Genomic DNA, 27,096 nt, shown 5'->3' with positions numbered 1-27,096 from the left:
AAGAAAGAATGAAAATAGTGAATAAGAATAATCCCCAAATACTCTCTCAATAAATGGCAATTCGGCTCAAATATCTCACAATGGTAGTCTCCACTATTTCTCCACAATCATCCAAGTATAGCTACCTTGTCCATCAAAAGACTTGAAGCATGGCTAAGTGAAGTGCTCTAATTATGATGCATAAACTTTCATAGCAACGCTCTAGTTAAAGAAATATGATCAAACATCACATAAACATCACTATTAGTAAGAGAAAGTAAAAGCTTTAACAAATTTTTATTTTTTCAAAAGTGAAAGGAACTTTGTGAGTTTGCAAAAAAATTATGCATGAATTTATGAGTCCTAATTGCTTAAGAATAGAGAAATTTCATCAAAAGGAAGAGGACACACCTGGAATAGCTCCTAGAAATCTCTGATTGCAAATGGAATGGATTTGGAATGAAATAAAAAAAATTCTGGAAATTTGACTTTTAGCGACGAAAAATCTGATGAACACCGTCGCAGAAAACCTTTAGCAACGCAAAATCTGATGAACACCGTCGCAGAAAAGTCAATTTGTGACGAAAAATCTTCATATTCTGGGCAGATTGCAGCTAGCCTTTTTTTTTGGTTTTAGGCCCTTTTTTAGCTTCAAATCTTCCTAAAACGTCATGTAAACTACTTGAGACCCCCAAACCTGTTTTAAAACATCATAATAATCATTCTAAACATGTTGGTGGCTTCAAATTTACATGAAAAACATCAACAACAAAAATAGGCAAAAATTTTGTTTTTGACCAAAATAAGAACATAATAACCTCTTTTGCTATTTTCTGGGTTTTAAAGTTATCTAATGATCGAAATAACTTCTGTAACACATCTGGAACATGTTTCAATCATCATGTGGCTTGAACTAATCGAGAAATGTTCTTTAAAACACAAAGTTCCTTTCTTTGGAACACAAAATCTGTTTTTTTCTTTTTCTTTTTCTTTTCGACTCAAAACTCAAACGACAACAAACAACAAAATTCCACACCCCCAAACCTAAACTCAGCATTGTCCTCAATGTTTAAAGTAAATGCATGTAACAATTAGTAAAGGCATAGAAGGATGGAAAATAAAGAGAGAAAAATTAAAAACAAGGAACGAAGGTACCTAGTTGGGTTGCCTCCCAACAAGCGCTTGGTTTATAGTCCTCGGCCTGACTTGCGAGGTCATCACTCTGGATCATGCAAAGTAATGGAAGTCCGTTGTTGATCAAAATTGACTTCCAAGTATGGCTTCAATCGTTGGCCGTTTACTTTGAAAATGGTGCCTTTTTCGTCATGCCTAACTTCAATAACTCCGGAAGGAAACACTTGCAATATTGTAAATGGTCCAGACCAACGCGATTTAAGCTTCCCAGGAAAGAGTCGGAGGCGGGAATTAAATAGTAGAACTTTCTGACCAGCAAAGAAATCCTTCCTTAGAATATGCTTATCATGCCATTTCTTCGTACGCTCCTTGTATATCTTGGCAGTCTCATAAGCTTCATTACGAAACTCATCGATCTCATTCAATTGAAGTGCCCGTTTTTCACCCGCAGCAATTATGTCAAAGTTGAGTGTTTGGAGTGCCCAATATGCCCGATGTTCTAGCTCCACCGGTAAGTGACAAGCTTTCCCAAAAACTAGACGATAAGGAGACATGCCAATTGGCGTTTTGAATGCCGTTCGATAAGCCCATAATGCATCATCCAATTTTAGTGACCAATCCTTTCTTGAAGCACTCACCGTCTTTTCCAGAATTCGTTTTAATTCTCTATTGGAGACTTCAACTTGTCCACTAGTTTGTGGATGATAGGGAGTAGCAACCTTGTGGGTAATACCATATTTAGCTAAAAGAGAATTAAATTGACGATTGCAAAAGTGTGTACCTCCATCACTGATGATGCTACGCGGAGTCCCGAATCTGGTGAAAATATTTTTTCGGAGAAATTTGACAACACTCTTGGCGTCATTGGTAGGAAGAGCGACGGCTTCAACCCATTTTGACACATAATCAACAGCCACCAATATGTACTTGTTCTTCCAAGATTCAGGGAAAGGTCCCATGAAATCTATTCCCCAAACATCAAACAATTCAACCTCTAGAATATTATTCAATGGCATTTGATTTCTGCTAGAAATATTTCCAGTGCGTTGGCATCGATCACAAGCAGCTACAAATGCATAGGCATCTTTGAACAAAGTTGGCCAGAAAAATCCGGATTGTAATACCTTGGCAGCGGTTTTGGATGCACCAAAATGCCCCCCACACGCCAATGTGTGGCAATGCCGCAATATGTCTTCCATCTCTTCCTCAGGCACACATCTCCGTATAACTTGGTCAGGGCAATGTTTCCACAAATACGGATCGTCCCAATAATAATTTTTAACCAAGGAGAAAAATTTCTTCTTCTGATGAAACGATAAATCAACTGGAATGATAGTACTAGCTAAATAATTCACAAAGTCAGCATACCAAGGAGCTGTAGATGATCGAATAGCATATAACTGTTCATCAGGGAACGTCTCCATAATGGGTGTTGCATCATCACTCACCTCTGCCTCACTGACCAGCCGCGAAAGATGGTCAGCTACCACGTTTTCAGACCCCTTTTTGTCTCGAATTTCAAGATCAAATTCCTGGAGCAATAGTACCCAGCGAATTAATCTTGGTTTTGCATCCTTCTTCGAAAGTAAATACTTTAAAGCTGAGTGATCGGTATACACTATCACCTTTGCTCCAATCAAGTAGGATCGAAATTTATCCAAGGAAAAGATTACTGCTAACAATTCTTTCTCCGTGGTGGTATAATTCCGCTGGGCGTCATTCAAAGTACGACTGGCATAATAAATTACATGAAGTAATTTATTTCTTCTTTGACCCAAGACTGCCCCTACCGCATAGTCACTAGCATCACACATAATCTCAAAAGGCAAGTCCCAATCTGGTGCGACGATGATAGGTGCAGAAGTAAGCTTCTCCTTCAAGATATTAAATGCCTCCAAACACTTCATATCAAAATCAAATTCGACATCTTTGAGAAGGAGATTGCATAAGGGCTTAGTGATTTTGGAAAAATCTTTGATAAACCGCCGATAAAATCCAGCATGACCCAAAAAGCTTCGAATCCCCTTTACTGTAGTGGGCGGTGGCAATTTCTCTATGGTATCAATTTTTGCCTTGTCAACCTCTATGCCTTTAGCTGAAATTTTATGCCCCAGGACTATCCCTTCTTGCACCATAAAATGGCACTTCTCCCAATTCAAAACCAAATTGGTTTCTTCACATCTTTTCAAAACTAATGCCAAATTATGTAAACAAGAATCAAAGGATGAGCCAAAAACAGAAAAGTCATCCATGAATACCTCAATGAAGCGCTCCACCATGTCTGAAAAGATGCTCATCATGCAACGTTGAAAGGTCGCGGGGGCATTACATAATCCGAAGGGCATGCGCCTGTATGCAAAAGTACCGAATGGGCATGTGAATGTCGTCTTTTCCTGATCTTCAGGTGCAATCGGAATCTGATTATACCCAGAGTATCCATCTAAAAAACAATAATGTGAATGCCCAGCAAGTCTTTCCAACATCTGATCAATAAAAGGCAAGGGAAAGTGATCTTTTCTTGTCGCTGTGTTCAATTTCCTATAATCTATGCAAACACGCCATCCTGTAGTTGTTCTTGTCGGGATCAACTCATTCTTATCATTTTTCACCACTGTAATACCCCCTTTTTTCGGTACGACTTGAACTGGGCTCACCCAACTGCTATCTGAAATCGGGTAAATTATTCCAGCATCTAATAACTTTAATACCTCAGCTCGCACAACTTCTTTCATATTCGGATTTAATCGGCGCTGATGCTCAACTGACGGTTTAAAATTATCTTCCATTAAAATCCGGTGCATACACATGGAAGGGCTAATTCCCTTAATATCTGCAATAGTCCACCCTATTGCCATTTTATGCTCCCTCAAAACTCGTAGTAATTTCTCTTCTTCTAGTTTACTCAGATTTGAAGCAATAATCACAGGAAGAGTTTCAGAATTACCCAAGTATGCATATCTTAAGTGGGATGGTAGGGGCTTCAATGTGAGGGTTGGTGCAGTAATGACACTGGGTTGTGGCTTGGAGGTTGTGACGCCAAGCTCCTCAAATTCGCGCCACCTTCCAGGAGGGCGTGGTTTCATCGCTTCCAAAAAATACACCATCTCAGAAATTTTTGGATCCTCATGCTCAGTAGCAAAGGAATGCACAAGGCAAGCCTCCAATGGATCACCTGGATTTTCTGCTTTAAATTTCTCAGAGACAGCTTTGTCCACTATATCCACTCGGAAACAAGAGTCTGATTCCACTGGGTACTTTGTTGCTTCAGAGACATTGAAGGTCACCTGCTCATCAGCCACTCGCAAAATTAATAAACCTTTGTCCACATCAATTAATGTCCTCCCGGTTTTTAGGAAGGGGCGGCCCAAAATAATAGGGGTTTCGGCGTCTTCCTCCATGTCCAAAATCAGAAAATCTGCTGGAAAAATAAGCTTATCAACTTTGACTAAAACATCCTCAATTATGCCTCTGGGATATGTTATGGACCTATCCGCCATCTGTAAAGAAACAGTGGTTGGGTTAATTACCCCCAACCCAATATGTTTAGCAACAGAAGAAGGCATTAGATTAATACTAGACCCTAAATCACATAAAGCTTTTTCAAAATAAGTGGTTCCAATAGTGCATGGTATAGTAAAACTCCCTGGATCCTTTAGCTTAGGTGGTAGCTTCCTTTGCAAAATAGCACTGCATTCTTCGGATAATTTCACTCTCTCATGTTCACCCAATTTCCTCTTCTTTGATATAATGTCCTTCATGAATTTGGCATAACTCGGCATTTGCTCCAAAGCATCGGCAAAAGGAATATTTATTTGTAATTTCTTGAAGATATCAAGAAATTTGGAGAATTGTGCATCCATTTTGTTTTTCCGAAGACGTTGTGGGAACGGAATTTGCTGTACATATGGCTTCATAGGGGCAGCAAGTTGAGGTAATTTCTCTACAGTAGCAGGTTCAATTTCTGCAGAAATTTCAGCATGTTGTGCAGCGGGTCCAATGGTGGTAGATGACGACGGCGACGCGCTAGCAATTTCTGATTTCTCTGCAATTTGCTGCTGGATATTCTTTTCTTCATCCAAGTCTACTGCTGTTTTTATTGGCCTCCCATTCCGAAGAGTTATCGCTTTCGCATGTTCTTGGTTTTTCGGATTAATCTCAGTTTGGCTTGGCAAAGCCCCATTTACTCTTCCTGTCAATACATTAGCTAGCTGGCCCATCTGAACCTCCAAATTTCGGATAGAGGCAGCTTGGTTTTGAAGGGTCGTCTCGGTTTTGCTCATAAATTGATTTGTATTGACGGAGAGAGTGTTGACATTTCCAGCAAGTTGAGTAATTATATCCTCCAATCCATGCTTCTTTTCTTGAGGTGTGAAACCAGGTGGTCCCTGTACATTTTGGTTGTTACTCCATGAAAAATTCGGATGGTTCTTCCATCCCGGGTTATAAGTGTTGGAGTAAGGGTTATTCCGTTGTCGGTTAAAATCAGAGACTTGGTTCACTTGTTCAGATGGTGATGTGAATGGACCAGCTCCACACTCATTGCCATGATGAGCTCCTGCACAAAATTCACAACTTAAATTAGTAGACTGAATAGCATTAACATTTAAAGTACCAAGTTGTTTAGATAGAGTAGAAATTTGCGCAGTTAACGCAGATATGGCGTCAATCTCATGAATTCCAGCTTTCTTTGGTGTTGATCTCTCACTAGGCCATTGATAGTTATTAGACGCCATCTCTTCCAGCAAGTTATACGCTTCAGTTTCTGTTTTTCCCATCAAAGCTCCTCCGGCTGCAGCATCAATTGTTGTTTTGCTTGTATTGTTCAAACCATTGTAGAATGCTTGAACTTGCATCCAAGTAGGTAGCGCATGATGTGGGCACTTCCTTAGCATATCCTTGTATCTGTCCCATGCTTCATAAAAAGGCTCCATGTCATTCTGAGCAAATGACATGATGTCATTCCTGAGTTTTGCAGTCTTTGCAGGAGGAAAGAATTTAGCTAAAAATTTCTTGGCCAAGTCGTCCCATGTAGTAATTGAATTAGGTGGTTGAGAATTCAACCATGACTTTGCCTTTTCCTTTAACGAGAAAGGAAAAAGCCTTAAGCGAACAGCATCATTGGAAGCTCCATTGCACTTAAAGGTGTCACATATCTCCAAGAAATTAGATATATGGCTATTAGGGTCTTCTTGAGGTAAACCACAAAAGATGGAGGATTGCTGAATCATTGAAATTATGGCTGGTCTGATTTCAAAATTATTGGCATCAATGGTTGGACGACGAATGCTCGATGGTGATGCCACCACAGATGGGACATCATAGTCTCTTACTGGTTTTGGTTCCTCAGCCATAGTTGATGGCTTTTCCAATATTGTGTCCTTCCCCCGGTTGAGTTTGTGAAGTGTCCGCTCGATCTCTGGGTCTAATGGTATGAGCTTAAGACTCTGCGAACGTCTCCCAAAACTCATGCACTAGGTGAAGTACCTGAAAAACAAAACAAAAACAAAATTCAAATTAAAATCCGAATCAATCTATATCGATATTAATAAAATTGAAAACACTCCCCGGCAGCGGCGCCAAAAACTTGTTGTGAAATTTATTGCAAGCGCACAATCCGCACAAGTAATACAGTGATAAGTGAAATGTCGTTCCCACGAAGAGTGATTTAATTTACTAAGTACCAATTGTGATTAACCCAAGACTTTATTTGAACAATTGAATGATGAGATTTTGATTGATTAATTAACTAAAACAATGAATAAAAGCAAGCTTAGAAAAATAAAATAGTGAGATTCAAGTTATGAGAGCACTAGAGCTTCCGATTTCACCATAACCAATTCTACCCAATTCCCTTAGCATGTTAATCCTAATTATTCTCCATGTTGACAGTTGATTTTCCCTACTTTATTCGATACTCCATCCCTGGTTATACCAAAAGTATTCTTATTACCAACCCACTCTATCCCTAGTGATGGAATTAAGATAATAAGAACCCATTAAACTCCTTGGAAAATCTGTAAAACAACCACATAAGTCATGACAAACATCCCTGTCTAATCATGTAACTCATGGCATCTATTACAAGAAGCAACCCTAAATTGGATATCCCTATCGTCAATTTAGCATCAAAACAATTAAATGTTGGCCAAACATTCAAAGTATTAAGCATGGTAAAAGATACTCAACATGGAAAAATACTTGGAACTAACATTGACTAAAGTAATTGAGTATTCATGGCTAGGCTACATCGTAGCCCTAGCAAGAAGAAATTAGTTCATGACAACTTTAATAAAAACCATGATAAACAGTGTCATAGGAAAGAAAAAACCAATTGAAGATTTGATCTCTGCACAACAGCAACTCTCGCTTCAGGTCGTCTTCTTTGTCTCTCTAAAACTCTCTCTCCTTTGAGTGTTTTGGCTATGAGTCTGAATGTGTAGGAATGTGATGGTAGATGATGGGGGATCGCGGATGGATAATGGGTAATGGATCCCTCGAACAATGACCTAAACTCTCTATTTATAACACTCCTAGAAATCCTACCTAAGGTATAATTACAATTGGTATAAAAATAGGATTCCTTCTAAAATAAGGTCTTCTTTATTTCTCCTTGTTTGACTTGATAAGACTTGAACCCTCTTGAACTAGGAAATTAATACAACATTCCTTGCAACAAAAGGAATGACTTGGCTTCTTTTTTAATTAAACTCCAATCTTCATCTTCTTGCCCTTTTTTGCCCACTTTCTCCTATTTCACAAATCTCACAAAACCAATTAAAACAACCAATTTAATTCAAGGAAATTAACAAATAAATAAGCAAAGGAGGCATAAAATATATATAAAATATAGGCTTATCATGATCATATATATAAATTCTCTTATATGAATGTCTGGATTTAGGTATGGACGTTATTACCGTGTATAGTCCGTAAGGAAAATTAAGATGTTGACCTTAATTCCTTTATGCCATTTCTCTCTTCACTTTCATTAAAACAGCCACCTTTGCAGCTTCTTCATAATCCTATTGGTCTCCCTTTCTTTCTCCGTACTTTCACTATGCTATACATGTGGAGGGCCCCTCTGAGTCTAAATTATTTTCCCTTAGTTTCCTCTGTGGTTTTGCTAGTTAATTATAGGGTTAAGCTACTGCCCTACTCTCTCCTTGATCCTAATTTAGTATAACTCGTTACTCTTTTTCTCTTGCATATAATTAATATATATGGAATCTTAGTGATATTAGGTCTTTGTCATGTGACCCCATAAAAAGGACAGAGTGAGTTAATTAACTCTCATAAGAAGAAATTAAATAATAAAAAACAAGTGATTAAGGTCAGTTTGATACGAAAACTGTCCATAGACGCAAACCTCTTAATGTGATAACAAACAAAACGAAGAAAACAACAATATCATGTCAAAAATTTAGCTTCTTTCCTTTCTCAATGTTTGATATTTGTACATACCCTCCCTCCCACTACTCCTCATCCATAACGCCCTCATTATAGCATTTCCGGGAGCTGAAACCCTTGGCATTATAGCATTTCCGGGAGCTGAAACCCTTGTGATGGGCCAAGGCTGTACACTGCAAGGCCTAGAGAATCTGAGTCTGCAAATTTTGTACTTTGGGCCCAACTAATCGGGTCGGGGTTTTCTTGGGCAAGCAAAGTCTGTAACTTTAGAGAGCTTGAGCTTCAATTCATAGAATGATAACAACATGACGTGATGTTCACATACTAGTAGCTGACGGACTTTAAACTGAGCACAGCATGTAATGAAAATATAAATGAGAATGGGCATGGCTGTCTCTCTTCTTCAGTTATCTTCCATTCACTTGGACCTCAGAGTTATTATTAGGTAGGGCACTCAATGTGACCAATATTCCTTTGTCAACCAACCATCCAGGATTGAGCATAAAGAGAGAAGTAAATTTGGTTCCAATACTTCAAAAGCACAAAATATATCTGAAAATAGTCAGGGCTGTTTGAGACGGCTTTATAGAAATTGATTATGTTAATAAGCTTTTATTAGAAGGACATCGAAATTTATGTTGAAACTCATAAGAACTTCCAAATTGTTCTACACAACATAGTAAAAAACGCTTTTGATTGTCAAAACGCTCTTTTAACCATTCTAGACTTTCAAAAACACTCCCAAACGTACCCTTAGTACGTAGAGTTTACTTTAAAACACTATAACTTATACTATTATGTGAGTCATAATAGTAAAAAGTAAAAATTAAACTTAGTATGACCAAGTAGGACCAACATTCCTTCATCAACCTAAGTCGGGCTCAACATATAAGATAATGTGACTATGATACCGTATTAGATTAGGAGCATTCAACTCAAATTGAATTGACAATAAATGGAGAAGTTCAAAATCTTTTCAAGCACTTATACAAGATTTCCATTCTCTAATGTGGGATAAATACTCTCATGTATATCTACTGGTTTCAAACTAATATCTTTTTGGTTACGAGCATGAGCAATTAATATCTTATTTTTATTTGTTGGGGGTTGGGGGATGTCTTTGTAGCTACGTGGTGTCCTTCCTGACTGATGAGTGCTATGTTTGGCTAAGAGTTTGGGGTGTCTCAGTTCGCTACAATAGTTTGAACTGACCACAAAATTTCATTCCATGTAAGGGAAAAGCCATCATACCATTTGACGCCCTGACATTGTCGGGAACATGCAATCCATCAGGTTTTGGGAAAAGCACCAAATGACCCACCACACCACACCACACCACATACATTTCCATTGACATTGCAAGTCTTTTGTATTTATGCAATCCAAGACATCAATTTCAATATATGATAGCGATCGCTACCATGTTTCAATTCCCATCCCACTTTTTCATTTTCATTTTTTTTTCTTGTTTTTGGCTTTCTATACTATTAGCTATCATCACCCATTTTGTTTTTCTCTTAAAGAAAAAGAAAATTACATCGACAACCCAAGATTGAAAACTTCCCAGAAAAATTTATATAATATTACATGAATCATCATGCATGCATATGTAAACTTCCCAACTCATACAACCTTTCGTTGCATGGAATAGATTATTTGGAGACAAATTAGATGACGGGTTCTATTGTGTATTATTATTAATCTCTCTCTCTCTCTCTCTCTCTCTCTCTCTCTCTCTCTGTGAGGTAACTGGTGTGGAATGTTTCAATGGTTAGATAGCTTGTAAGTGACCTAGGCCGGATATGAAAACCACATATGCTTTTTTTATTACATCCTTCAAAGATTACTTAATAAGAAGAACTACGTTGGTTTTCTTTTAATACTTATAATTATTAGAGCATTATGAGTAGAATAATAATCCCAACATAAAGCTTTCTCCTGAGCCATTTACTTTCTCTTATACAATTAAACCAACTGTACTTCGTATTGTTAATTTGTTAAGTTACAGTTAACCTAACAAGTTCCACAAACCAACAACGAATATAACTAGAAAACACCAGAAAAAAAAAATAGGGGAGAAAAGAAAAAGAAGGTGAGATTCCTGGATCAGACTCTCTCTCTCTGCCCCTTCCCTTTCAAAATGGAAAAAAAGGAAGACATCAGTCAAACTTCATAACTCAGTCATGCATCAAACTACAAACTTCTATAATTAATGTGACTGGCCAGCTGATTTTCCCCGAGCTCTAGGAAGCAAGAAATAAAAAGGATATTCAGTTTTGTTAAGTCCTCATGAAATGATCGATGAAATAATACGCTTAGAATAGAGGATTACATGCCAAATATATATGTTGTGGGAATACGCAGTTTAACAACAACCATTTAGACAACTAATTTAACTAATATTCTCTTACATTGAAGCATTTCCAAAATTAACATTTCTTTTGCCTCTTCATAAGTTGATCTAAACCAACTGAACATACCTTCTTAACTAAAAGGATTTTTGAAAATGTTCATCACTAGCTAGCTAGCGAAAGCTAGGAATATCCTAATCGAAGTTCCAAATCCAAGTCCTCCTTATTTGTGTCACCAAACATACCAATCTCCAAGTCCAACCTAAGAATTTGATGAGGATCGGCTGCCTTCTTCAAAGTCTTTATGCACCCATCTTGATGATCTTCTTGTCCAACCCCACACAAAGATTTTGAACCCTTCAATTTAGTACTTAAATCCGAAGCTTTGAGGTTTAAAGGATGATTAAAAATGGTGCCTCCCACAACCCATTTCATATTTTCGCTTGATGGTACCGAAAATATAGGTGGTGGAGGAGGAGGAGGAGGAAGAGGAGTTGATATCAAAGAGGGTAGTGATAATGAGCTACTAAATGGCGATACCAAAGAAGAGGATGATGATGGTGATGATGTTGATAAGAAATTAGGGTTAGGGTTAGGTTTAAGGTTAAGGTTAAAAATGGTACTAGTGTACTGACCATCTATTGGGGGTGAGTTTTTCAGCCTGGCTCGGTCTTTCCTGTGAACATTCATATGGCCCCCCAAAGCCTGAGCAGATCTAAACTCTCTTTTGCAGAAGCTACACGTGTAAGACCTTGGAGGCCATGATAACCCATTGATGTAGTCTTCTTCACAGCTTTGGCTGCAGTGGATTATTCTTTTGTTGTTCGAATCTCTAATGGCTCTAGTGACAATACCGTGGTCTTTCAAGTTGTTGCTCAACCTGTTCTTCTCCATACGTGTATGCTCTGATTTATCAGCCAGGCTTAACACGATCAAGAAGATCAAGACACAGAAGTCTAGTTAGCTGGCACAAATCATATATATCAAGTTAAAGTTTTAATAACTCAAGAAACTGCTGCTGAATTCAAATGAGCTCAGTTATTTGAAAAGTTTTTAATCACTAGAAATGAAAGTGATGGCGGACTTACAGCAGAGGGGAGGAACGAAGAGATTCGGACCAGCCAATATATGTAGATCAATTGTCTAGAGAAGAGTCCAAGATCGTATTGAAAGAAAAAGTCAAGAAAGAAATTTCTGTCTCTCCAAGCTTTGAGATAGAGGAGAAAATAAAATCTCTCAAAAGTTGTGGAATCATGGAAAGAGAAAGAGATTATATAGATTGAAAAAAGAAAAAGAAAAGTAAAATGAATAAATGGGAGGTGACTGACCTGAGAAAAATGGTGATGATGGAGTATTGGGCTTTGAGTCTCTCTGAGAGAGAGAGAGAGAGAGAGAGAGAGAGAGAGAGAGAGAGAGAGAGAGAGAGAGGAGAGAGACTGAAAATCTGATTGGAGGGTACCCCTGAAAGTGTACCATATGTTTGGTTACTACTTACTATACGTCGAACCAAAGTCTGCCAGGGTTATACCTTTTTGCCAAATCTAGCTCTCAGTGTTTGTGGATGCTATTAATTTGTATCTAACTTTATCATATATATTGGCTTCGGCTTCACCACATGTCTCAATTTCATTGGTCAGCAGCTGGGAAACTTCAATGACTCGACTATTGATAGTACATTAACTTATTACCAAGCAAGCTCTAAAAACTTATTACTCTGAAATTAATATTAATTAATCATCATCATGAGCTCAAATCACCTCATTATTATGCTCGGAAGATACACTATTTCCCAGAAAACCAAATGCCTTTTCCTGTCAAGTAATTTTTGTTGAAATGGACGAGGGTAAAAGTCTGATCTCATTAATTTCACAAGCATATGAATGTTCCTGGTTCTTCTCAGTTATTCATCATTAGTCATTTATGGACTCATACTTGGGTTTGATTTCCATAATTTGCATGCATGCATCATGCATGGTGCGTTTACTGCTAATCATCTCGGCAAATTATAACATAAAGAAATGGAGGTTAGTATTCTCTTTTAAGATAATTCAGTACAAGAAATACTGTTTGATGTTTGTAAACTTCTTCACATGTACACACAATCATATTTTCTAAAACCACATTACAGTTGATAACATTACGTGACAGTATCTATTAACAACTCGTCATAGTAATTAATTAAATTACACTGTGATTAACTAACGATGGTTATGAAATGTGATCATCATCCCTTTAGCATCACTAATAGAATGTTAGGAACTTTATTATAGAGAAGATTTTTTTACCTCAAAATCATCTTCTTCTTGAAAAAAATACTTAGGAAAAAAAAACTTTTTGAAATTTTCCTGTCCCCTTGGTTAATTTTCGTTTTACATGCGCATGTTGCACTTGGAGCTAGCTATATGGTTGGCTGATGACAAGTGGTAGGTTGAGTTGCTAAACTGCTTTACATGTTGTTGCCAGATATTTGTTTTCTTTTCAGTTTAAAATACAATCAAATTTAAGAGAATGCATTGGTTTACACACCCTCAATGCCTCAAAAGAAAAGAAATCTGAGTGTACCCAAATTTCTCCTTTGCATTTTGTGGCAAAAAAGGAGTGAAAGTTTTATCAGAGAACCCACATAGCCAAAAGATCTTACCAAAAATCTGAGATTTAGTGAAAGACCCAATGGCCAATTGAGCGAGTCCATGGAATGCTAAATATGGTTTGTGATTGCCATAAGGTTCTAGAGACTGAGTGACAGGGTTTACACCGCAGTGCACTCTGGTGCCGTCTTCTCCACTCATAGTTTTTTTCTTGCAGCTGCTTGATATTTGGACCAGCCAATCACAACTTTGTGTGGCATTAATTAATGTGATTTTTTGTTGTTGATATATTACCATGTTTATGTTTCAGAATTTAGGGCACGGAGAAAATAGACGAAACATGGACTATATATATAGAGGCCCTCTTTGGGCTTGATTTTCTGTCAGTCACCATAATGCTAATTGGTGAGAATCATTAGGGTTTTCCATTGATTGCTGTCTCATCAGACTTGAAATCCTTGAACCCGTCTCTCTTTGTCTCAGTAAAGGGAAAAACAAAGAAAAAAGACAAAGCTCCCATCACACACACACACACACTCTCTCTATCTGTCAAAGGACTCAAAACTTGTATTATATATAGGAACTTAACAAGATAATTAATTAACTAGGGAGATTCTCTAACAAGGATTTAAGTTAATGATTAGTTACATGTTTCTAATCTCGACTATTGTATTGCATTCATTAGATGTTGGAAGATTTAATATGCGACATACATGCAATAATATTGTTGCTCGTTATATTTACTTGAACACCACTCTCCATACTATATTGCTACTGTAACACTACTTTCCATCTAATATTAAACATTTTAAATGAGTCCTCCCCATCACTTACTGTCTCCTATGTTCAAAACTGAAGTTTAATTTGCATGACATTAAGAAAATGTAAGGAAAACCTGTCTGTGTTGTTACATTGGAAGATGTAATCCAATTTTACAGCAGAAAACAACGTTTTTTAGGGGTCTGCAGGACTCAAGCCGTTTCTAGCAAACCATCATAGTGCTTTGTTTATAAAGACCTCTGTAGGAGTGGATTTTCGATGTGGGGTGTTCACAAAAGGCAAGCCTACAGAGAAATCCATATTTATATTTTTAATGTTGGTGTATATATTAAAAGCGTATAGCCGCACGGCTATACCCTTGAATATGTATCTCTCTTTTTGAATCACTTTGATTAGTAGTTAGGCTTTACTTAGTGAATATTAAAGGAAAAAAAGAAAAAAGAAACAAGAAAGATTGAATTACTATTTATTAAGCAACATAATTCATGAAGTTAATTAAAAATTTTAATACTAATTATTCACTAAATAAATAATAATTAAAATATAATTACTAACTTTACTAGTTAGATAAATCAAATATATTATTTAATTACTAACAATAAAATTTTAAAAAAAATTAATTAACCCAAATATCCTAAGTTTAGATTTATTTTTTTTAAAAGGACCTTTTCCGACAAAATTTCGTCGGGGCAAGTCAACAGACCTTTCCCGACGAAATTTCGTCGGCACAGGTTTATTTGTCGCGAAAAACGTTATCCGACAAAAGTTTGCCGGCATAGGTCTATGCCGACGAAATTTCGTCGGGAAAGGTGTTACGTTTATTTTATTTAAATTTTTAATTTTTGAAATATAAAATTAGTTTCTTTACTCTTTTTTTTTCGCTAACCTCTTTAATTTAATATATGTAATTAAGTAATATCTTATTAACCTTAATATCTCCTATATTTCAACAGAATATATATATATATATATATATATATATATATATATATATATATATATTACTTATTTTTATTTGGGTGCCTTAATTAAAGTTCTCCAAAGCCCAAGAGCCCCAAGGCCCAAGTCTTTGATTAATATAATTATTATTAATCAGCGCCAAATCCAAAGCCGAGCCTATAGCCAAGCTAATTTAATGACAAAAGCATCAAAGTAAGATTAACAGGTGAAAACACTTAAAAATAAAAAATATTAAAAAAAATACCCAAGTGTGCCCTCTCTGTGACTTGAACCCTGGACCCTGAAGTTAATAATTAAAACAAAAACCAGCCCATCTAATATTAAACATTTTAATATTGTTGCTCGTTATATTTACTTGAACACCACTCTCCACACTATATTGCTACTGTAACACTACTTTCCATCTAATATTAAACATTTTAAATGAGTCCTCCCCATCACTTACTGTCTCCTATGTTCAAAACTGAAGTTTAGTTTGCATGACATTAAGAAAATGTAAGGAAAACCTGTCTGTGTTGTTACATTGGAAGATGTAATCCAATTTTACAGCAGAAAACAACGTTTTTTAGGGGTCTGCAGGACTCAAGCCGCTTCTAGCAAACCATCATAGTGCTTTGTTTATAAAGACCTCTGTAGGAGTGGATTTTCGATGTGGGGTGTTCACAAAAGGCAAGCCTACAGAGAAATCCATATTTATATTTTTAATGTTGGTGTATATATTAAAAGCGTATAGCCGCGCGGCTATACCCTTTAATATGTATCTCTCTTTTTGAATCACTTTGATTAGTAGTTAGGCTTTACTTAGTGAATATTAAAGGCAAAAAAGAAAAAAGAAACAAGAAAGATTGAATTACTATTTATTAAGCAACATAATTCATGAAGTTAATTAAAAAATTTAATACTAATTATTCACTAAATAAATAATAATTAAAATATAATTACTAACTTTACTAGTTAGATAAATCAAATATATTATTTAATTACTAACAATAAAATTTTAAAAAAAATTAATTAACCCAAATATCCTAAGTTTAGATTTATTTTTTTTAAAAGGACCTTTCCCGACAAACTTTCGTCGGGGCAGGTCAACAGACCTTTCCCGACGAAATTTCGTCGGCACAGCTTTATTTGTCACGAAAAACGTTATCCGACAACAGTTTGCCGGCATAGGTCTATGCCGACGAAATTTCGTCTGGAAAGGTGTTACGTTTATTTTATTTAAATTTTTAATTTTTGAAATATAAAATTAGTTTCTTTACTCTTTTTTTTTCGCTAACCTCTTTAATTTAATATATGTAATTAAGTAATATCTTATTAGCCTTAATATCTCCTATATTTCAACAGAATATATATATATATATATATATATATATATATATATATATATATTACTTATTTTTATTTGGGTGCCTTAATTAAAGTTCTCCAAAGCCCAAGAGCCCCAAGGCCCAAATCTTTGATTAATATAATTATTATTAATCAGCGTCAAATCCAAAGCCGAGCCTATAGCCAAGCTAATTTAATGACAAAAGCATCAAAGTAAGATTAACAGGTGAAAACACTTAAAAATAAAAAATATTAAAAAAAATACCCAAGTGTGCCCTCTCTGTGACTTGAACCCTGGACCCTGAAGTTAATAATTAAAACAAAAACCAGCCCATCTAATATTAAACATTTTAATATTGTTGCTCGTTATATTTACTTGAACACCACTCTCCACACTATATTGCTACTGTAACACTACTTTGCTACTGTAACACTACTTTCCATCTAATATTAATCATTTTAAATGAGTCCTCCCCATCACTTACTGTCTCCTATGTTCAAAACTGAAGTTTAGTTTGCATGACATTAAGAAAATGTAAGGAAAACCTGTCTGTGTTGTTACATTGGAAGATGTAATCCAATTTTACAGCAGAAAACAACGTTTTTTAGGGGTCTGCAGGACTCAAGCCGCTTCTAGCAAACCATCATAGTGCTTTGTTTATAAAGACCTCTGTAGGAGTGGATTTTCGATGTGGGGTGTTCACAAAAGGCAAGCCTACAGAGAAATCCATATTTATATTTTTAATGTTGGTGTATATATTAAAAGCGTATAGCCGCGCGGCTATACCCTTTAATATGTATCTCTCTTTTTGAATCACTTTGATTAGTAGTTAGGCTTTACTTAGTGAATATTAAAGGAAAAAAAGAAAAAAGAAACAAGAAAGATTGAATTACTATTTATTAAGTAACATAATTCATGAAGTTAATTAAATATTTTAATACTAATTATTCACTAAATAAATAATAATTAAAATTCAACAATCGAGATTAAAAATATGTAACCAATCCTTAACATAAAATATTTATTGAAGAATTTTCTTAATTGACCATTGCAAACCATTTGCAACAATGATGCTTATGCAATAATGATGCTTAACATACACAAATCATACATTTATGAATAATGTTACTCTTACCACATTCTCATACTACCTTATGTGTCAGATGAGGTGGACAATCACATCAATTAAAATTAATTTAACATTTTCTTTCCTTTTATAATTTATTGAACCTTTTTAATTGATGTGACTATCCACATCATCTGTCACATGAGGTGACATGAGAATGTAGTAAGAGCAAGGTATTAAATGTCGATATTATCGGCGATATTATCCCGATAATATCGGATTTTTGGGGGGCCGATATTTTCTCAACAAACCATGGTGTTATCGTCAATATATTAATATTTTTATCGATACTATCCTGATAATATCGGAGACGATAATTTTAACATTTTTATGAATGATTTGGGCAATATATCGCGATATTATCGATAATATCGCGATACGAAACCCAAAAATATTTATATACATGGTTTTTGTGAAAACCATTTTACTCCTTCAACCCCTTAACCACCATATCACTTATGTATTTGTGAAAATATGCTAAAATATTTATATATATACATGGTTTTGTTTTGAATTCTTTTTGCAAGAAATAAATTTTCACATGAGATGAGAATGAATCTTTGACCATTCCTTTTCAAGTTTCTACTTTTGAACAACTCACCACGTTTCAACATTGTTTATGGACAACGTCTAATAACTCCAAATGATTTTGCTTATGGACAACGTCAACCAATCTTGGATCCATATGGGTGGCATGTTAACAATTACATGCAAAACTATTTTGGGGATTTATCATTTGATGACTACTCTTCACAATATACTTACTTTACACATAGAGATGATGAAGATGGTGAAAATTTTGAACCTCATAGGAACTCTATGTGGTACTAAGTCACTCATGTATCTTACCATGCAATGTATAAAGTGTAAAATATTGTAGTAATTCATTATATATAAATGATTATGGTGTGTTTAATCTTCTTTCATTAATTACTACATATTTTCTACACTTACAGTGTTTGCCAGCTCGCTATATAATCAACTTAAATCAGTTAAATCCATCATGCAATGCATTTCCTTCCAATTTTTTTGTGATAAACTAATAGATAATTGACTAAATAAACATCCTGCAAAGTTTCAATAAAAATTTCCAAGTTTTTCTTACAATTTCCGTGGTTTTTATTCAATTTTTATCGATACCGATAATATCCCGATATTTCCATCGACATTTCCGTGTTTTTGGACTTCCGATATTTCCGATACCATCGATATTTTAGACCTTGAGTAAGAGTAACATTACTCTACATTTTTATTGGTTGGTTAATTTGAAAATTATTCGGTTAGTGTTTTTGAGGAAGCAAGAGTGCCTCTCTAATCCAACAAAACATTTTATAAAACTATTTTAGCAAAACACAAAAACCAAAAAAGAAAATGAAAAAGTGTTTTTCGTTAGCTTGTGTCACTCTAACCCACACCAAAAGTAACAATTCTGATAATCTTTTTCAAGTAAAGAATGTGATTTGCAGAAAACGATAAATCGACCTAGCAAGTATGTTTCATATGAAAAAATAAATACATATAGTAATTGAAATTGAAAGAAGAGAAAAGAGTTAACCAAGGTGGTTGGTGTGAGTGGTTCGGCACTCTCATTCCTTAAGAGAGGTCAGGGGTTCGATCCCTGCTCTTGTACGGAGTCACCACTTTGGCCAGCACTTTACCCCTTACGGGCCGACCCGGTGTGAGCGGGGATTAGTCTGGGTTGTGGTTAAGGCTTAAAGGTGTCACCCATAGTTGGGGCCCTTCCAGGACCACCTCGTGGTTCAGACCAAAAAAGAAGAGAAAAGAGTTATTTGGTTTTATGTAGGCTGTACTCCAAAACAATCTGGGCTTACAACGGGCGCTGCTATAATGAGGAGTATGGTGGGTGAGGGGGTTAAGTGAGGGATCTAATCCAACTATTTATAAGGAGTGCTGCTATTTCCACCCACCTGTCCTATTTTCCCACCCACCTTATCTTTAAACTTTTAAAGACAAATTTAACCCTATTGTAAAATGACTTAAAAGGACTTAAGGAAAAAGAAAGAGAAAAAAAGAAAAAGACGTAGACTTCTCAAGTACGTAACCCTATCGTTTGACAAAAAGAAAAAAAAACACAAGAATACGACTCCTTGCTCATGAGAAGGTGAAGAAGGCTTTTCAGTGCTCAGAACTCTATTCATTCAATCAAATTGTTTATGAAGAAGAAAACAACAAGAGAATGGATATTGAAGAGAATGATTTTGGCGAAAAGGTAAGGTAATCCTATTTGAACAGAATTTCTAAGATCTTTAGGATTACTTAAAGCATTGGGAGATGAGTATTTCTTGGACTCTGATTTTTTTTTTCTTAAACAAATTAAAAATTTGAAAACCTGGGGATGAATCAACAATTCTACGATTTGGGCTCTTTACCCACCTTATTGTTAGGTCAATACTTAAACAATTTCTTCACCTTCTCATGCCTTAAAAAATCCTTAGCCAAATTGGTTTTGGCAAGAATGTGGATTTAAGAAGGGCGAGCGAGATAAACAGCTCTGGACCCTTTGACGCAGAGAGAGCTGAGAGGTGAAGGAAGGATGAAGAAGCAAAAGGGTATTTTAATTTTCCAAGTGAGTTTTGAACTCGGTGACAAGATTTCTCTTAATTTTCCAAGCTTTACTGTATTCTATCGTTTTTATTGAAGAACCTATGTTAACTTTTTTCCTAGTGATTTTGATACATTCAAGTATTGACCTAACAATAAGGTGGGTAAAGAGGTTGCTGGGTACGTTCAAAAATTGGGGAGCGTGAGCCAAGTTTTGGTTTCAAGGGCTGGTCATCTTTTGACTGCTGACTAGCCATTGTCATTAAATTTCGTGATGTGAAGTTGCTTCTTTTATCATTTTACTGCTGTATTACTTCTACGATTTGGGCCCTGTTCTAGGGAGATGAATATTCTTACTATTGTTTATTGTTTTCTTTTTTCAGGGAGATGAATATTCTGGTTGCTGGGACGTGGACTTTGAACATATAGTGGATTGTACTAGTGAATTTACCACGAATGAGGTTAGTGTAAACACAAGAATTTAAATTTTCGTGTCTACAGTTAGGTTTGATTGAAATGAGTGTTCCTATGAGTGTCTACATTGGAGGCAACTTGACATGACATTTGCACTTAAAAAGAAAAACTTCGGAGTGTTCCTATGATGCAGAGATGGAGTTATTTCATAGGCGTTGAATGAAGTCTGATGCAACTACACAAATAATTCTTAAAAGGAAACTTATGGAATTAGTAGCACCACAAACTACTTCACTTGTGGAACCATTTGTGAATACCAAGACTCGAGGTAGGCCAAGTAAGAAGATGGATAAATCTACTCGTCGTGATCCATCCTTGTTTGAGGTTGTAGATTCACCTAGGTTGGATGGATGTAGTCTTGGTGGTCTTCCTCCTAAAGTGAGCGCAAAACAAAAGAGGAGACCAAAAGAGAGGGTGGGTATAATATATTTATATATTTATTATAGCAAGATGATATAATCTTCACGTCTTTAGTAATTTTATAACTAACTATGTACATGTGTGCAGGTGTATCGCACCCCGCTACATAAGCCAGTTGAGTTTGTTGATGCATTTCCACAAGCATTAAGGTCATACATCCATCATGTAAAAGATGTGGTAGCAGATGGACATTGTGGGTACAGAGCTACTGCAGCATTATTAGGTTATGGTGAGGATGGATGGGTACAAGTAAGAGGAGATTTATTGAATGAGCTTGAGACTTATTCAGTTCACTATTCAGCACTTTATGGGTCTGAAAATAGGATCTATGAGCTAAAGCACTCATTAGCGTACTTTGGACCTGATGCAAATTTTGATCGATGGATGACTATGCCTGACATGGGCCATATTATTGCATCATGTTATGATGTTGTACTTGTGCACCTATCTAATGTACAATGTCTAACGTTCTTACCTCTTAGATCAAGACCAGTGCCACTATCAGACTGTAGAGAGATCGCTATCGGATTCATCAATCGTCATTTTGTGCAGGTATTTTATAATCTGAATATAAGTTGTTTATTTCATACATATGTCCTTATATATATTTACACCTTTGTGCAGGTATTCTTGAAGCCAAGTCATCCAATTCCTCCTATAGCAACAAACTGGGACAGATACCGGGAACCATGGACTACAGAATGGGCCACCCCATATATTACTCGCATACAACAATTCATATATATTACAAGGTCTACTGTTATAACTAGAGAAACAATTGCATCTGATGATGATTGAACTTGGCTTTGTACTCTTTGACATTCCCATGTGTTAAGAATGGGTGTTTTATATTTTTTTTATTGCAAAGTTCAATAGATTTCTGGTCCTTGGATAACTTTGGAGAAAAAGTTTATTTACAACAGTGGAAAGCTAAGAGCATAAATATGATTATATTCACAGAATTCATATTTACAAAAATAAAAATAAAAATTACAGCAAAAAACAGTTTCGGTTTGTATAGTAAACACGAGAGACAGAGAAAGAGATAGAAAATAAGATACAGCAAAAATGAGAGAGAGATGCGTGGGCCGTCAGAGAGAGAGAGAAGAAATGAGTAAAGAGAATAAAGGAGAGAGGAAATGAGGTAATAATTAAAAGGGTATTTTAGGAATATTGGTGGGTGGAAAAATAGGATTGTGTTTTTTAAAATTTATATGGTAGGTGGGAAGATAAAGTGGGTGAGAAAATAGGACAGGTGGGTGGAAATAGCAGCACTCTTTATAAGTTGAAAATGTTAAAGTTTAATAGTTGGATTGAACCCTTCACTTAAATCCCTCATCCATACCCCCTCATTGTAGCCTTTTCGGCACAATGCAAGAGAACGGCCTTGAAGGATCCCAAAGTGAGTGTGGCAACGGGCTTGTTTATGGGCCCAACCCAGTCAATTGATCTTCTCTCTAAAGTCAGTTCCGTTTGAAGGCCCAAAAGGAGAAGGAAGCTTAGTTCCATTAACAAAGAGAAAGAATAGAAGAGGAGAAAACAGAGGATCCTCAAGCCTTGTCTAGGACATGGAATGATCTATACACACTAGGGCCGGCCCTTGGCCAGGGCAACCAGGGCCACCGCCCAGGGCCCACGATTGAGAAGGGCAAAAAAAAAAATTATATTAGCTTATATATATGTATATGATCAGACAAAAAAATATATATGTATATGCAAAACAAAATTATAAGTGCTCATAAAAAAATAAAATAACTAAAAGTAATGGGTATGGCTACATTATATTGCCCCTATGCTCAACTAGTGTACATATTACCTTATTTCCATTTTCAACATTTAAGTAAATGTCTTTGTCCTTTTACTTTCATTTATTTTTATATTACTCAATTTACTTAAGTTTACAATGTAAATAAGGAACCATTTGGATTCAAATAAAAATACTAGAAAATCAAATTCCCACCAAATAAAAATATGAAAAATCGGTTTTAGTGCAAAATACGATTTATGCTAAAAATGATGGCTCATTAAGTCAATATATACTTCATACTAAAATTCCATAAAATCAAGTTTTCTTATTTGATGTGTAAGGAATAAAAGCCGCCAAAAATTATCTTGAGAAAATGATTATTCCGAAAAACCATTTTTCATACTTAGTCAATATTGCACCTCCGCTAAAAAAATTATGGGTCCGCCAATGGTGGCAGGCATAAGAATTCTCTCTCTCTCTCTCTCTCTCTCTCTCTCTCTCTCTCTCTCTCTCTCTCTCTCTCTCTCTCTCACCCAAAGCATGCATCTCCTCCCTAGGTTTCTCTAAACAAGGATTTTCTTATCAGGCTTTTGGTTTTTGTCTCAAATGGTGAGGACGGCTATTTCAATCGATTCTCATACTTGCAAATTGCAATACACTAGTTAATGAGTTTTGTCAAATTGGGTCGGTAATTATTTAGAATAGGTTATGGATAATTTGGTTTGATGGGGATTAGGTGTCTTGAGAGCTAGCTGGGTGTGGGTGGGTGCTATTCGGCTTGTGGTAGATGGTGGTTGCTAGGTGGCTAGTGGTGTTTGGGTGGTGGCTTGTTTGGTGCAGCCTGGGAAGGAAGTGATGAAGTTTTTCATGTTTTTTTAATATTCTAAAATAATTTTTTAAAATTGTTAACATCCATGCTGGATTTACACTTAAGATGAGTTACATAAGTCCTTATAAGTTATTTTACAAAAAGATAAACTTGTCTTTAAAATTTTAAAGATATGGTGGGTGGGAAAATAGGACAAGACGATGGAAATAGCAGCACACAATTAATTATTTGATTAAAAAATAATAATTTATGAATAAAGGGCACACTCTTAGAGTTTTGCCCTGGGCCTTCAATCACCCAGGGCCGGCCCTGATACACACACAAGTCAATTTACATCTTTCAACTAAATTAGGGCCCCTGAAGTTAGCTATCTGCTTTCATTGGAATACCATGGTCTTCAATCTTAACTTCTTTATTAACTGATCCACCTAAAACTAACAACAAGTTGGGATGAAATAGATTCATAATGCAGAAAAAGGAAAGAAAATCTGAGCACAGATATAAACAAATGCTTACAAAATGGCAAACTCCATTTCATATGTAATCAGATACAAATGTAAAGCTTTCTATAGATGAAATGGTCAATCACTCATGAAAAGGGTACAACAAAGGAATCTGTATTCTTCTGTATGAGTACAACTAGACATAAAAGCATGCAAAGAATTCACCATTAATAAAAAGGCAAAAACTCTCTTGTAATTTGCAAATATGCATGCATGCCCTGCCTCAAAATTCAACTGACATTTCTCAATCAATACCAGCCCCAGTGCTGCTATGTACACCAGAAATCTGAATCCTTAGAAACTCCAATTCCATCTCCAACTGGAAATTCCTCTCCCTCTCATTCTCCAACTCCACCCTCAGCCTCTCAATCACTTGCCCCATCTGCTCCTCTCTGCTCACCTCCCAAGCTTCCACCCCTCTCAACACGCTCAACAATGTCATCACATTCTGCCTCTGCTGATCCAAGCTCCCTATGAAAGCCACCAGCCCACCCACTATTGCTTCCCTATCCAAATCACCAACCACATATCCACTCAGGGCACCCACCAGGGCTTCCTCATCAACACCACCACCGCCCAACAATCCCCTTATCTCACCCACATTCTCACTATGCTCACCCACCGCCATTGCTTCCCTCTCAGTTTCCATCACACCCACATTCTCACTCTCAGCCTCCTCATCAACCCGACCTGGTGAACTCGGATTCGACTCACTCCACTCACCTCCCCTGTCCTGGATGATGGTTTCTCCACCAAACCAAACCATTTTCACAGCAGAATCGCCTAGAGGCCTAACTGGGAACACAGGGTCGAGATCAAACTCATCCTCATTGAAATTCCACCCACTAATCCTTCTGTGCTTAGCCCTCTGCCTCGCTGAGCTACCTTCATCATCTTCCTCTTCATCCTCTTCATCCTCAGCATTAATACCCTTCCCCTTCATCAACCCTCCCAAATCCCTGGTTTTCTTGAACCTTTCCTCAACACTAGGCAAACCCAGAAGCACATTCTTCACCAGAAAATCCAAGCCCCTGCAATTCTTGAAAAACGAGTGCCTCAGCAACCTCTCCGCAGTGGGTCTCTTGTTCGGGTCCTGATCAAGACAACAACCCACCAAGTCCTTAAAGGCCTTAGAGAACTTCTTGCTCTTGTAATTCTTGTCGTGAAGATTTTCATAATCCGAAAACCGAAACCTCTTCGTGATCTTCAAAAGCAGAGACTTTGAAGGAGGCAAGTTAGACAGGGGAGGCCCCCCATGAGCCAATTCCAGAGCTGTGATCCCAAAAGACCATACATCCGCCTTGCATCCGTAGCCGTTATGCGAGTGTATCACCTCAGGCGCCATCCAATACGGCGTCCCAGCAACGTCGTTTAACCGAGTCGAAGACTCTCCACTCGAATTGGCCTCATAAACAGAAGCAGAAACCCCGAAGTCTGCAACTTTAACCGACCCATTGAAGTCAATCAAGATATTACCTGCCTTGATGTCTCTGTGGAGGTGCCCTTGGTCATGAAGATACGACATGGCTTTCAATGTCTCCCTGAGGACGATGGCAATGCAGGTTTCCGGTAGGCCGTCGGGGAAAGCAGAGGACATTATGGATTGGAGAGACCCGGCGGACATGAACGGCATGACGACCCAAAGATGACGGTCCACAGTGAAAGAACAATGGGCACTGAGGATATTGGGGTGTGAAAGAAGAGAGAGCGTCTTGGTTTCACGTCGAATGCGGTCGAAATCGGCCCGGGATTGATCGAGATCGATGGACTTGATTGCCACGATTGTGTTGTTCATTGGCAAACAGATGGCTTTGTAAACAACAGCGCTGACGCCGAAGCCAATTTCATCGAGGATTTGGTACGCAGTTGAGTCCAATGGGAATTGGACTTTCTTGGGTTCTGGGTTTTCTTGGTGAGAAGAAGAAGTCGACATTGGAGAAGAAAAAAAGCAGAGATGTTGATGAACTGAATTGGGTTTTTCTGAATTCTGGGAAGTGGGTTTTGTTGGAGGGGATTGATGGGTTATGAGGAGATAAAGAAAAGTAGGGGTTTAAGCAGAAATCTTGTGAAAGGTTGATGAGGCGGTGAGTGTGGCTTTGGGACGATGCATGTGAGTGTTGAACTGCTCTGCTTTCAGCCTTTTAGCATTCAAGAGTTGGGGGCTGAACGTGAAGTTATTGCATGTAAATCTTTGATCTTTTGTGAGGGTTTTTTTGGTAATTGGAATTAGTTAGGTTGGTTGAGATAATACATTTATGTTTTGTGATAGAATTAATCGAGTGTTAGACACTGAGGGGTCCACCAAAATTGTAACCATCATAAAGGTGAACAAAAGTTTGACTAATTTTCTACTTTTTCATTACTCATGGATACTTTTTGTTACAATAATTAATAAACACATGAAGTTTATCATAATTAGTAATACTTTTGTCAGAATTGACGAATATTAATCTGTAAATTCGAGTCCAAATAATGTGTCATTCGTCTATAATTTGGACTTTTTATTTCTTAACTAAAGAGGGATATTCAAACTTGACTTTTTCTTAACATTTAAACAAGGAAAAGTACTAAACGAAAAAAATTATTAGACTAAGAGGTAGTTAGTCTCAACTTGAACTCAATGGTTGAAGCTTTTTCTCTTCTCTTGCCATAAGAGTGATTTTGAAAGGGCACTCAACATGAGAGAGGTCCAGAAGTATCATGGGCATGGTCATGGAGAGGCATTCTATATTGTTAATGTAATGTTGCTGTCCAGCCGAAACATATTGGGCTTAAATTATGTGAGTCTAGGCCAGGCTAGGTTCAACCCAAACTTGTTGGGCTTAGCTCTGGTTATTATCAAACACAATTAATACTGATTTCTTCCATATTATGGCTCCAATCTATAGAATGCCTAATTTGAAAGCAAA

At 36.7% G+C, this 27,096-nt stretch overlaps 3 protein-coding genes, 1 non-coding gene and 1 pseudogene across 4 annotated transcripts; 2 read left to right on the top strand and 3 right to left on the bottom strand.

Annotated features, from left to right (window-relative positions):
* Positions 1 to 1,196: 1,196 nt before the first annotated feature.
* LOC148297141 (uncharacterized) lies at positions 1,197 to 6,581 on the bottom strand. Its single transcript, XM_088247066.1, has 2 exons — positions 5,103 to 6,581; positions 1,197 to 5,021 (listed from the first exon to the last, which is right to left on the bottom strand). Exons 1-2 carry the CDS (start codon positions 6,579 to 6,581, stop codon positions 1,197 to 1,199), a joined length of 5,304 nt encoding a protein of 1,767 aa, XP_088103192.1.
* LOC148297142 (small nucleolar RNA R71) lies at positions 5,977 to 6,083 on the top strand. Its single transcript, XR_015833261.1, has one exon. It is a non-coding gene; the product is annotated as a small nucleolar RNA R71 (small nucleolar RNA).
* Positions 6,582 to 10,971: 4,390 nt separating the features above from the next.
* SUP (C2H2 and C2HC zinc fingers superfamily protein) lies at positions 10,972 to 11,812 on the bottom strand. Its single transcript, XM_021952054.2, has one exon. The coding sequence runs from the start codon at positions 11,763 to 11,765 to the stop codon at positions 11,055 to 11,057; it is 711 nt and encodes a 236-aa protein (XP_021807746.2). The 5' UTR covers positions 11,766 to 11,812; the 3' UTR covers positions 10,972 to 11,054.
* An 8,037-nt stretch (positions 11,813 to 19,849) lies between these two features.
* On the top strand, positions 19,850 to 21,906 carry LOC110773370 (uncharacterized). Its single transcript, XM_088247060.1, has 4 exons — positions 19,850 to 19,882; positions 20,598 to 20,675; positions 21,196 to 21,660; positions 21,733 to 21,906. The coding sequence occupies exons 1-4, from the start codon at positions 19,850 to 19,852 to the stop codon at positions 21,904 to 21,906; spliced, it is 750 nt and encodes a 249-aa protein (XP_088103186.1).
* A 2,254-nt stretch (positions 21,907 to 24,160) lies between these two features.
* LOC110751496 (serine/threonine-protein kinase BLUS1 pseudogene) lies at positions 24,161 to 26,187 on the bottom strand (annotated as a pseudogene).
* Positions 26,188 to 27,096: the final 909 nt, after the last annotated feature.

This window comes from Prunus avium, chromosome 1, assembly GCF_965620075.1.
Source record: "Prunus avium chromosome 1, drPruAviu1.hap1.1, whole genome shotgun sequence".
Classification (NCBI taxonomy): domain Eukaryota; kingdom Viridiplantae; phylum Streptophyta; class Magnoliopsida; order Rosales; family Rosaceae; genus Prunus; species Prunus avium.
The sequence above is the reverse complement of the archived record's forward strand: the minus strand, read 5'-3'. Positions and strand labels throughout refer to the sequence as shown.

Bases quoted from the DNA above. Each gene is read 5' to 3' on its own strand.
- LOC148297141 (XM_088247066.1), bottom strand. From the start codon at position 6,581: ATGAGTTTTGGGAGACGTTCGCAGAGTCTTAAGCTCATACCATTAGAC. The intron at 5,022-5,102 runs GCTGCACAACAT...GCCCCTATGAAG, and splicing joins CATCTACCACCATTGGACCC to CCATATGTACAGCAAATTCC.
- SUP (XM_021952054.2), bottom strand. From the start codon at position 11,765: ATGGAGAAGAACAGGTTGAGCAACAACTTGAAAGACCACGGTATTGTC.
- LOC110773370 (XM_088247060.1), top strand. From the start codon at position 19,850: ATGGATATTGAAGAGAATGATTTTGGCGAAAAG. The intron at 19,883-20,597 runs GTAAGGTAATCC...TTCTTTTTTCAG, and splicing joins AGAATGATTTTGGCGAAAAG to GGAGATGAATATTCTGGTTG. The intron at 21,661-21,732 runs GTATTTTATAAT...ACCTTTGTGCAG, and splicing joins TCAATCGTCATTTTGTGCAG to GTATTCTTGAAGCCAAGTCA.